At 40.8% G+C, this 13,068-nt stretch overlaps 1 protein-coding gene across 2 annotated transcripts in view; it reads right to left on the bottom strand.

Moving 5' to 3' along the window:
* NADK (NAD kinase) overlaps positions 1-11,225 on the bottom strand; it is a 39,196-nt gene extending 27,971 nt beyond the window's left edge. The window contains exons 1-2 of one of the 2 annotated variants that reach the window (XM_064470460.1): positions 11,060-11,225; positions 5,589-5,800 (exon numbers count right to left, since the gene is read on the bottom strand). In XM_064470460.1, coding sequence (XP_064326530.1) covers positions 5,589-5,761 — 173 coding nt within the window. In that variant the 5' untranslated portion in view covers positions 5,762-5,800; positions 11,060-11,225. The remainder of the gene's footprint in view (positions 1-5,588; positions 5,801-11,059) is intronic. The other variant, XM_064470459.1, reaches the window with a different exon arrangement.
* Positions 11,226-13,068: the final 1,843 nt, after the last annotated feature.

The raw sequence follows: 13,068 nt of genomic DNA, 5'->3' as shown, positions 1-13,068 counted from the left end.
CAAATTATAAAAACTATCTATTTTCAAGGACTCACTACCATGAAAAGGAAAAAAACCTATGTTTAAGAAACAAAGCACAGATAATTCCTGTTTCAGAATTAGCTATGTAATTCTTACATATTAAAAAAAGCCTCTGATTTCTTTTAAGCTAGAATAGAATCATAGAATCATTTGGGTCGGAAGAGACCTCTAAGATCATCAAGTCCAACCCTCAACCCAACACCCCAGGCCTCCTAAACCATGTCCTCAAATGCCATGTCTGCATGGATTTTGAACACTCCCAGGGACGGTGACTCCCCCACCTCTCTGGGCAGCCTGTGCCAGGGCCTGACCGCTCTGGCAGGGAAGGCATTTCCCCTCATCTCCAACCTAAACCTCCCCTGATGCAGCTTGAGGCCGTTCCCTCTCATCCTCTCACTGGTGACTGGGGAGCAGAGACCAGCCCCCCCCTCACTCCAGCCCCTCTCAGGCAGCTGCAGAGAGCGACAAGGGCTCCCCTCAGCCCCCCCTTCTCCAGGCTAAACCCCCCCAGCCCCCTCAGCCGCCCCCCAGCACACTTGTGCTCCAGACCCTGCCCCAGCCCCGCTGCCCTTCTCTGGACACGCTCCAGCCCCTCCAGGCCCTTCTTGTCCCGAGGGGCCCAACCCTGAGCCCAGCATTCGAGGTGGGGCCTCCCCAGGGCCGAGCACAGGGGCCCCATCCCTGCCCGGCTCCTGCTGGCCACACCAGTGCTGACACAAGCCCGGGGGCTGGTGGCCTCCTTGGCCACCCGGGCACTGCTGGCTCATGCCCAGCCGGCTGTCAGCCAGCACCCCCAGGTGGGCAGCTTTCCAGCCACTCTTCCCCTAGTTCAGCTAGAGTAAGAAGGAATTTAAATAACTAAAGGACATCTTTTCAACTCCTCAATTTGTTGTAATCCTAAACAAGAGCCAACACCATGGCATGAACAAGTTAACACTTTGAGTACTCAACCAGGTACTTGCGTAGTAGTTGACTGAACATTTCAGATTTTGTAGGAAGTTATCAAATAACAGGAAGGAATTATCAAAGGAGAAATTTGTGGCAACATTCAAAGGAAATTCAAAATATCTCTGTATTAACAGTAGATAAGCAAAAGAGCAGGGGTTCAGTTTTTGTTACATAATTCAGTAGTCTCACAACCTTCACTTAACAAGCACGGCTATTTAAAAAAACCATAAGCCAGGGGTTTTGTTTATATAGCATAAGCACTTTCTCTTCCATAATCTTTTGGCACACATTAACTTCTGTTGACAATAAGCAAACAAACAACTACGCATACAGACAAAAAATAAGCCCAGGACTGTTGGTTTCAGGCCATGTTCTCAGAAAAAAAAACACCAAAACAAACCCTACAATGATTGATAGTTGTGTGTCATTAGCTTGCACAAACGATTAGTCTGCATCAATTCCTAAGCGACATCAGCTTCACTGCTGCAGACACAATATCCACAATCCTTCTTTTTCTATATCTCTTGAAGCACTACATCTCTAACAGCACACAATTTTAGAACAGAATATTCAGTTATTAAATCTAGTATAAATACATGTAATGAGTGCTCTTCATCTCAATAAGTTACAGTAATGTATATAAATTAGGTTTCCCAGAGTAAGTCCTGACAAGCATTTACAATGAAAACTCCAACACCAAGGCGGTATCTTCAGATTTTTTTCCACAGTCAAGTCACAGTAATGGTGTCCTGATCATTTAAACACCTTTTTTGTTGTTTAAATCGTTGCACTTAAAATGCAAATCCTTCAGTTCTAAGGTATACGGAGATATGTATTTCTGCAGTCACAAGCCTTAGTTCATTTTATTACATACGAGGTTAGGACTCCTCAGTTTTGTCTTTTGTTTCCCCACCCATATTTGCCTTTTAGAGATTCCATTTGAAACAGTCCCCTTTTCTTTCCAACAGCCACAAACAAACAGAATCCAGGATTTTGACTTTGCTAAAACAGGCGATTTAAGCAGAGCTTTTACTAAAGACATTTTTTCTAGGTATTAACATAATACAGAAATTTACAAACAATAACTCAATGACTGAACCTACCGAAGGCTGAAGTATTTCTGTGTTTATACTGCTGAGAAAGACTGGGGTAATAATTCAGTCACTTAAACTAAGGAGTACCTATTATGTTAATTTAAACTTTTGGAAGATGCACAGAAGACATCCCAGGCTGAGGTTAAGGCAGGTAGAGACAACCAAGAAGTAGAAAAAATGCTATTTGAATAGGTAGGGAGAAAGTTAATTTTTTCTATTTACTTAGCTTAGAGCCAGTATGATCTTTGTCTTCAAATGAACAGGAGCTCTGAAATGCCATTTATCCTCAAACAGAGGATTACTCCTAGCTCTAGGATGAGATTACCTGGACCAAGTCAGAACTGTTCTGCCTCACTTCCCTCCCACCTCCTTCAGCAAATCTGTAAACAGGAGTAAAAGTTACTCAAGTCATGTAACTGGTGAAACTGGTGAATAGGTAAATGTTTTTAGAATTATTCCATTAAAAAGAATGGGAAATATGCCTTTCCTGTGCTTAATTCAATTAACACAGGAACTGGTAGCTAACCTATTGCTTGGCAGTAACAAATCATTACTGCGCTGCCTTCTGTTGTGTATATTATAAAGTGGCTCAGACCAGCCCGATGATTCACTTTTAGTAATAAAAATCTCTCAGAAATCTAATAAAAATCAAGACCAGATGATGGGTAAAAAAGATATAATTAAGGAATAACTGCAACATCTTATTTGCTCCATGTCTAAGAAGATACGCATGTGTAAGATTTGAATTCCAGTAATGAACATGAGTATTTGATTTCCTATGTTGAACACACAGAAGTAATATTTGTTTTTCAAATTTTTTTCCATTTATAAGTCCAGACATGACTAATCCAGTCAGACAAGATTATTACTACATGTTTTCTAAAGTTTCTTATTTACATTGAAACAGAAAAATGAGCAAGGACTGACATAATTAGAGATTAATGTGGGTACCAACATGTATAAAGGAATGGTAAGTCTCTATCTACCGGTGAACAATTACACTTGAAATCAGGATAGTTAAGTAACACCCTGTCAACAACGCCTCCCACTTCTTGCTCCACTCAAGCCTCTCCCAAATAACTGTCTTTTTTGCCTTCTTTCAACACTTGTTATTCCATGCCCCTCCCAATAATTGGCTAAACTCTGTTCATAAAAGAGGCAGTAGCTATCCACACCTTACCTTCATGACATTCAAACGTCTTTGCTGCAAGCTCTAATTGATAATTAGTATACATTTTGGCTGAGACTTTACGTGGTTTTCTTAGTACTCAATCTATGCACTATTCAGTCAACAGAAGGTAAAATGTTTGAGTGAACAGAATTTAAAGTTGTTTATAGTAAGACTGTCTTTGCTAAGAATGAGCAGCAATGCACTGGAACTTACACATCTTCTAGGAGCGTACGTCTGCCAGTTCAAAGCAGATCGGCAGCTACTTCAATCTGAATACTACACAGCAAGCCTGAGATCACTTTCTGACATTCCACAAAACGCCTTGTGTGAATTTTGCACTGAACGGAAGACAGCCAGTGAATGAATGCAGACAACCTTAACGTGTAAAAAATATGTATCTCGCAAACAATAACCCTGATTCGACCCCACAATGGGTAGGGTCTACAAAGATCACTTCTAGTTGAAAAAGGTAGTTATTTAGCTAGAAGATAATACACAAAAATTTAGACCACGCGGTCTTTTACACAGGTTGACTGAAGTCTATATTCTTAAAGGTTTAAGTGGAGAAGGGAAAAAACACCAGTTTTACAAGCATGCTTTTAAGGTAAAGTCTTACGTATTGACTATGTCACAGTAGCTACAACAGTACAGTCAGAGCACAGTCCTTTGTGAACATTTTCCAAAAACATTAAAAGTACGCTGACTCCCTGAACGACATATGCAAAGCAAGTATTTTCCTAACATTTTAGCCTCTTCAGATGAAGGCTTTCATTACACCTCCCTTCACCACAAAGCTTCCCCCTCCAACCTCCATCCTCACCCATATATGCTCTGCCTTGCAAGAGCATTCCTACCAGCAAAGGAGTAACTCTGGATGAGAATTTCAGCTGTTTAGAAACTCCTCCATGATTCTGTCCATGCTTTTATAGAGGGTCACAATGTAAAGTTCTGCTATGCTCCCCACAAGTTCAAGACACACTGCTACCACAGCATGCTATTCAATATTTACAATGGGTCCAAAGATCACAAAATCAAAAGTTCTATCCACCAGGCTGTCCACATGACAGGAGCCTTGCAACTAGATTAGGAATTTGGCTCAAAGAAAAAAATGGGCGTTTCTCACTGCTGTGAAACAATCTGCAAGCACAGACTGACTTTGTGCTGCCTCACATTACCATATAACCACAGTACTCATACAGGTTTTTAATACGCAGCACCGGAGCTCTAGCTAGAGCATTTGTAAAACTTGGCAGAAGTGTCTCTGCTGTTGACTGGTTCTTTTTTGAGACTATGAACTCCGCAGATACCTGTTTTGACAGCTATGCCATTTTGATTACAGGCCTGCTCTTAGCCTACCCCCACCTTTAACTTCCTGCCTTCATTTTGGACTAACAACCTTTTGAAGTGTATTTTAAGAATCCCTTAAAAGCAACTGGTTGAGCAAGAGGTAAAGTTCTGCCTGCTAATTAAAGATCTGGAAGCAAACACAAAACTGTTCCTTTCCTGTGACCTGAGCAACTATCAAACTATGTATGAACATAGCTCAGTACAGATGCATTTGTATTTTATTTCCGGAAGGTACTTAAAACTTCTGAAGCTAGGTTGAAATATGACAAATATAGCATTCAAAGTTCAAATCTACCCCAAAGCCTGGAAGTCAAGTACTTGGGCACAATGGGTTCCTCAAATTTGAAAATTAGTATTTTGTGTTTATCTGCTTATAAACAATAGCCTTCTAAGCTTTTATACTTTAAGAACTACTCCTTGTGGGAAATGCACCCATACTTTCTAACTAACTAACTTAATAAGAAATAATTTCCGTATGTGATGCTACAGACAGGAGTTTTACATGCAGTTTGTCTCCAAAGAAAGAATCTACTACATTTCACATAGCCCTTTCTAAAGGCAAACACTTTCTCAAATCCAGACTCCGACATACTCACTTCGGACAGCATTTAATGGCACATACAGAGCACATGAGTAACGTGTCGTCCTGCTGAAGCTGTATACGCACGTATAGAATGTTGTTGAAATATCTACAAAAAGCAGCTTAAGATCTCCCAAGAAACACTGAAACAAAAAGCAGGCCTCAAAACAAGCCACACCTACTCACACGAGTGTCCATTTAGAGGTGACCACCTATGTGGCTACTTCAGAAAATCAAGTTCGTTTCACAGCATAGACCGCAACAGGACGGTTCACTAATTGTCTCCCTCTCTATTACCACAAAACACTATTTTTATTTCTGTTCACTATCACTTGCCACAGCTGCAAGACTATGGTTATATAAAAAGAGGAGCAAACAGTAAAATTCTCTTAAAGGTAGCAACAACAGAACGAACCAAGAGCCGTACCGGAATTCTTTGGTGCTTCCTAGGGCTGGTGAAGCAGACAAACTTCGTGACTTAGCTCGTCCCCGGCTAGTATTGCTCCACTCCTCCTCATCATGACATGCGGAACAGTGATAAGCAGAATCTGAGCTCACATCAGCCTTACTGGTACACAGTTTTTCTCGATTCATCTCCATACTGGAAGTGAAGGAACCTCAGTGAGAGAAATTCAAATGCTGTGGAAAAACAACAGGAGAAAGGGGATAGGAAGGAGAGAGAAGAAAAAAAAATGTCAGTATTGGCAGAGCGAATGGAGTAAGTATTAAATACTGAGTTTACACACTTTGATAAATACTTCTCAAAAGTATCCAGGCAACTGAGTTCTTCAAGGTAATCACAAGATACTGGAAGGAAAAGCAACCAGAATTAAAACACACATACTCCCAGATTTAGAAGAGGCTCAATACAAAGTAGTTTCAAGACCAGCACAGATTCACAGTTCCAGTTATATACAAGATAAAATAAATTTGGTTTAGATACCGAAGAGGAAGAAAAGCTTTCAATATTTGCCAAGAAAGCAAGACTCAGGAAGAACTATAAAATCTCCTATTAGGTGATACATATATTGAACAAATAAAATCAGAACACTAAGCTATAACAGAAAAAAAACTCTCAAAGTAAGCAAAAAAATAATGCAATAGAAATAGCGTTAATAAACTTCAGTTCTTCACAAAAATTATATTAATACCAAGCTGAGAAGAGGCAAAAACCTCTTTTAATACTGATGTTCTTAAAACATTTGTGACAAACTGGGGAGATGGTCCAAAACAAACACAACGAAGTAAGGACATATGTGAAGTACTTAACTTCCACAAATAATCGGCACAAACAAAAGATAAACAGCAATTTTGCAGAAGTAAAAAAACCAAACCACCCCCAAACTTTAGATAACCATCCTTCCCATATGTAGAGATCCCATATGTAAGTTCTCATTATTATTTGAGCCAAGTAGAAAAAGCCTTATCAGAATACAAACAGAAAGCGACTTTCAGTGTACAAATGAACACTAAACTATAAATAAATAGTATCTACGACAATGCAGCCTAGAGGAACAGTACATTCCTCATGTCAGTTGATTTCAACACGTGAAAAAAAGTTGGTTCATTAAAAATTTGCAGATGCTTTTAAAATAGTTTAATCACTTTGGATGTGCTTCTCACGGTATCCTGTAGAGAATGGACCATAACATTATTGTAACCATTAAAACGGACTACGGCTCTGGAAAATAGTCACAGAATGCTGACATTCAGCTGTAAAGTTAGAGGATGAAAATCTCCACAATTTTACAAGTGCTATGTGTCACAGCATCCCAACTTTTAGATAAAAAAGCATCAATAAAATGATGATGTAATTTTAGAACAAGCACCAGTTCATTGCTAATTTAGACAGAACCACCACCTAATCAAATTAGAACACAGTTTTGCACCTACTGTAGATTAGGTTTACCCTAAGAGGGCACTGCTACAGAGAGGTACAATTACTGCCATCCATTAATAATTTATAAGATCCTGCACTTGTAAAGATATCAATGTTTAATTGTTGGTTACTCATTGCTTAGTACCACCTGCGACCATGACTTGGGAAATAGTCATTTCAACACACACATAAATTTTTTACAGCTGAAATAAATATAACTCCACTTTTACACAACTTTAAGCTCAATATACATTTTAGGCTGGTTAGTTGATTTATGAATGTAATTAATCATGCAAGCACATACATAAAACAGACTGTAAAAATCTGACTCAAACGGCATTATTTTTAACAGATTTTAATTTGTATTACCTTTTATCACAAACTCATCAAGCTTCAGGAATAAACCTCTGGCTGGTTGTTTCTGAACCAGTTACAGAGAACAAGTCATTTGGATATCTGAGTTTCAGAAAAGAAGTTACTTTAAAATGAGATATTCAATGTCTCTGACTGGGAAGGTTCTTTCAGCATCTGTGTGTGCATGAGGAAAGTTCTTACGCTGTTTGTTCTTTAAGGCATAATCTAAACTAGCCCATTTCTACTGCAGAGATTCCATTCCAGGTCGATTTGAACAAGCATTTCCAATGGATTCCCCCCAGCCCCGCCATGCAAATTGGACTCTGAATTAAGTCTTCCTCACCAAATACAGGAAAAGCTCAAACTTTTAAATACTGAATTTTAACAACAAGGGCATTATCAAATAGGTTTAAAAATAATTTTTTAAAAATCCATAAAGGAAGTTAGAAAATTAGACACTCTTTGACCATGTGTTTGTAGCTACTCATACCTGTAATGCACTCATTAATGGCCTAGCAGGCAACATATCTTAAAAAAAAAATATCTAATACATTAATTTTTACTTTTAAATCAAAGGGTTATTCTTTATAACTGTAAATCATTGTCGTGTTTGGTATATCTATTTCATAGGATCCAAACAAGCTTTCCTAGCATCTTTATATATCCAGACTTCCACATACTTTTACCATCTTTCTGATTTTTAAGGAACTACAGATCTGACTCTCTCTTTACTGGAGTACTGTACTCCTAGCTAATATTAACCAAAACTATTGTAGTGAGTCAAAGTTAATGCTTAGTATACATGACTACATTCCATTTTGTAGAATTAGCCAATAAAAATGCTAGAGATCATTATCCATCAATGGAACAGATCAGCTCCTCAAGAAAAATCCAAACAAGAAAAAAAATACACTAGAACTGGTGGCAAAGCAGCAGACACCAACAACCACTGCATCTGTGTTTTATTATCAAATTTAGAAACCAGATATTTCTAAAAGAAACCCTGTCCTCACAGAATCACCCTAGGAAATGATACAAAATTGTTGGATTCATCTGTATCATTAGCTAGCTTGCAATACATACTGCTGCTAAACTATTTCAGAAGTATTGAGAATGAAAATCAGTAGTGAGCAGTCTCTCATCTCCTCTTACCTGTCCCCAACAGCATATTTCTCAACAACTTTCGTATATCCACATACACATATCTGCACCATGCATTCCCTCTCAAAAATCAGAATTATAAGTAATTATTTCCTAAAAATCTGCACTGCAAAATGGGAGCACACAAAAAATTTGACAAGCCCAGGTAGTTAACAGTACATAATTTTCATTTGCTTTCCCATTACACAGGTTATCAACTCCTTGTTCCTTTTTATCCAAACACCAAGAGCTTGATCTGGGCCTAGGAAAATAAAATTTACAACAGCAATTAACAAAGCGTACGGAAATGCAACATCAGTGAAAGTAGTTTAGGAGAACTAGTTTTCTCAGCAACTTAACAGTTGATACAGACATTCCCTATTCCACAGCATCACCCTTAATTAAGAGGTGCAGAGAAAAATTGCTTATGTGGCAAGCAATACATAAGGTGCGTTTAAGTGACTTTGTTTGACATATCTTCATCTGACAGATACTGCCATTAAAGAAAATCAGATTAGCACAAAACTGGAAGTAAGACAGTGCAAAGACCTATTAAATACAGCCCAAGAACTTGATATTCCTTCCATGTAATATGTTCCAATTCAGGATGTTTTAACTATGGCTTACGCTGTGTACTGTTTAATTAACATTCCCTCACAAGACCCTTATTAAATAAGCAGACTTGACATCAGGATAAAACTATCACCGAACAGCTTCTAGGATTAGATCCAAAGACTTTAAGCACATGTCAACAAACTAGTGAAAAGGCTGCTCTGGTCTGAGTCATGTCCAAAATTAAAAAAAAAAAAAAATCAAGAAAATAAAAAAAAGTATATGTTCAGCATTACACAATGAAGGACAATTAAGAAAATATAAACATTTTAATAGTAAACTTCTGTGATGGTGACACAAAGCAGCCAGTTGAGTCACCTGTCACATGTATCCAACCTTTTATGGTTGTTTTCCATCTTCAGCTTCTCTATCATTACAAACAAACAGTGCCATGAACCAGAACTTCACAGAGGTTTCATCAAACCATCTTTATATAGAAGGCTACAACACCATAACATCCCAAGGCTTTACTACACTGTTCAGACAATGATTAAAGAAACACACTCCAGGTCAACTCCAGAGTCCTAGTTACAAAGAAAGTCTTAAAACAATTCTACTAAGCTTGTATATATATGTAATCCACATCCAGGTGGCCAAGAGTTATGTACACTCACACCTTAAAAAGCCATCTTCTCCACTGTTTGATTGCAATGAACAGCATATAAAGAAATATCATCTTTTGATACAAGCAGCATAAGGCTGCAAATCATGAAGCAATCTAGTTTTCTTTTTAATTAGCATGTTTGTAAGCTGTTATTTTGCAACAAACCCTTCCTGTCAAACACACTGCCCTAAATCATCATGATTAGATGGTTACTGCATCCTGACCAAATACTCACACTACTTTTAATGTGCCTTCAAGACTGCAGCATTTCCACTAATTTCTTAGAAACTGCATCAGCCATTCAAAACTATTAATTTTGTACCCTATCATCAACCTTGTATCAGGGCATAAGAGGACAATGTTATAACCAAAAATGGCACCACATGCCCGATTGCTACAGACCCATTCGCTAAATCACTTAATTCTGTGGAAGTTTTATTATTATCTTTTGCTGAACAAAGCACTCCAATAGAGGTTACATGCATTGGACTCCATCCCTAGAGCACTAAACTTCCTCTCGCCCAAAAAAGAAGGCACAACTGCATCAGCTGAACAAAACTTCCTTTTTGGTTTAGTTCAGAACTCCATATTCTAGTGTGCCTCTAGAAAAAAAAAAACAAAACAAAACAAGTAATATTCCATATTGAAATTTAGTGGCCTGTCAGCGGCTGAAATTTAGTAGCGCATTTTTTTATTACATACTGAAGTGCTATTTCTACTCAAATCCAGAAGGTGTGACTATCATGTGTTAAACACCCGGGGCAAACAAATCAATTTGTTAACCCTTCCGCTTCGGAAACGCCACCACACTCACCTACAGCACCGAGGGCCGGGCATTAATAAGCTACAACTCACCGCCGTCCCTTTCACCAGAAACGTGGAAGTGAAAACAAACAGACGAGGAGGAGGACGGCACACGCTTAGTGCGTGGCCAGGAGGAGACCGCGGGCCGGATTAAGTGGTTTTCCTCGTTATCCTTTTGGGAAGCACTCTCTTACCTCAGGGCTCCTCACCGCTCGTTACCAGCGCGCACTGACGGTGCATTCCGGCGGAGGAGCCCTCCCGGGTCTGCAGCCGTTACCGGGAATCCCGCGGAGGGACCGACAGACCGCGGGGAACGAGCGCCTCCGGGCCGTGCGGCGGGACCGGCCGCCGGGTATGCGGGTGTCGCGGCTCCGGCGGCCCCCCGCGGGGACACGCACCGGGCCCCCTCCCGCCGCGGGAGGCCGCTTGGGCCGGCCGAGCTCCCCCGGGAGCTCCCCTCGGCGTAACCGCCCTCACCTCGCCCCGGCGCCCCCGACTCACTCACCGCGCCCCCGGCTGCTCCCCCGGCCCCTGCCCCCTCAGAGGCCGGCGCGGCGACCCCGGCGGTGGTGGCGGCGGCGGCGGCTACTGGCGGGCAGTGAGCGGGGCCGGCGGACCCTGCGCGCCTCCATCGTCCTCTCCCCGCCTCCTCAGGGCCGCCCGCCCCGCGGGCGGGGCAGCGCGCATGCGCGGCGGCAGCGCCCTGGCGCTAGGAGCCACGCCCCTGCGCAGCCCGGGAGGGCGGGGTCACCGGGCCGCGCATGCGCGGTGGCGGGAGGGGGCGCGGCCGGGCAGTCCCGGCGCGGGAAGTGGTTTTTCCTTTTTCACTCGTTATTTCCAATTAGAAATTACCCGGAGCTGGAATTGCACCTCAGCGGGAGGCTGCAAAATAAGGAACGTGGACCAGATGTTAAGATAGGAGCACAACCCTTCAACATCCGCCACAAAATCCATGGTAACCGCCGAGCGTCAGTGATGCTCAGGCTCTCCTCTTCACCTGAGGAGAGGGAATTACACCCTCAAACTGAACAAACCACAGACCGCTCCAGGCCGAGCATTACATGGCTGGGGCTTCGGTCTGTTAGTACTATGACTTCTAAAGTCGCAGGTACAGGACCAGACACTTAAATTACAGCACATTTTAGAAGGTGCCAGGTGTGTAACATAAGTAATGTCACCTGTAACATGTAATCTGAGGACAGATGCGCTTTCAGTTGGCTTCATCTGCTTTCTGCCCTTTAATTCATGCCACACCTTTTAATCCCTTTCCTATGACTGGAGTTGTTTGGATACACTTCACTATCTGCAATACAAGGTATCTACCCTGCAATACCTGTCACAACATTTTACCTTAACCTATCCTTAGATCATCAGTTAAATACTGCTTCTGATATAAAATTCCTGTTTGAAAATGCATGCCACGTTACTACACTGGAATCACTCTTGATCTCAACAACAAACAGAAGCTCCTGAAATGCAGGAAACCATTTTCCAGTCTGTCCTTGATCTGAAAGAAAATTCTGAGCAAGGGTGAAACAAAACAAAGCAGCCTTTGGTTTCAGTGGGCATTCTATCTTGAACTCATCAGGAACTTTGTCACAAACTCCAGCAGGGGTAGGGTCAGGCCCCTATATAGGTGCCAACAAGAAAACATTCCTTCACAGTTACCAAAACCAATTAGGTTTTCTAATTTCTAAATTGCCTTTTCAACCAATACTATTTTAAAGAGATCATAGACTCATACATGTAGTTTACTGGATTGAATATCAGGATAAATCCACCAAGTGAGGACAAGTTACACCATTTGAGAATGTAGCAATTTGGGATTATTTTTTTTCTCCTTCCTTTATTCAGAAATTTATGTTTTCAGGAAACTGGGGAGCTGCAAAGAAGTAACAGTCAAATTATGAGACAAACTTGAAAAAGAGGAAGCAGTTGCTACATATGGGAAAATACCATAGACAATGTTACAGCACTTTCTAAAAAGTGCAGTATTTTGTATCACAATTTCTCTTTAATCCTCCTTCCAGGCCATGTTAAGAGCTTGGTCTGCAGGGTACAACACGCAGTTGTATGAAGTTAACAACATCTTGGAGACTCAAATGTCTTTCAGGTGCTGAAAGAGATACTCAAACTGTAAAGGGACAACACAACATGACCCTAGGAATACAGCACTAAGTTTTACAGAGTCAAAACATTAATCTTAAAAGCTGCAGTAAAACAGCATGGTCCAGCAGAGAGGAACCATGCTCAGACACAGTGCCTTTGTTAACCATGCCTGCCCATACCCAATTACTGACTACAAAAACAAACCAAGGATTAAATTTTCATTTGAGTTGGCTCTTGGGATGGATTTTTCCAAATTCATTAAGATGAAAGAGATGAACCACCACTAGAACCATTTTCCACAAGAAGGTATGTTGGCTGTGAAAACACAAACATTTCAAAGTGGCAAGGTGTTTTTTCCCACGCACAGTAACTTCATGTGGTTGCTCAACATTTTGCAAGAGGCAT

The sequence above is a fragment of the Phalacrocorax carbo genome, chromosome 20 (genome assembly GCF_963921805.1).
Source record: "Phalacrocorax carbo chromosome 20, bPhaCar2.1, whole genome shotgun sequence".
Taxonomy (NCBI): Eukaryota; Metazoa; Chordata; class Aves; order Suliformes; family Phalacrocoracidae; genus Phalacrocorax; species Phalacrocorax carbo.
This window is presented reverse-complemented; position numbering and strand designations above follow the sequence as displayed.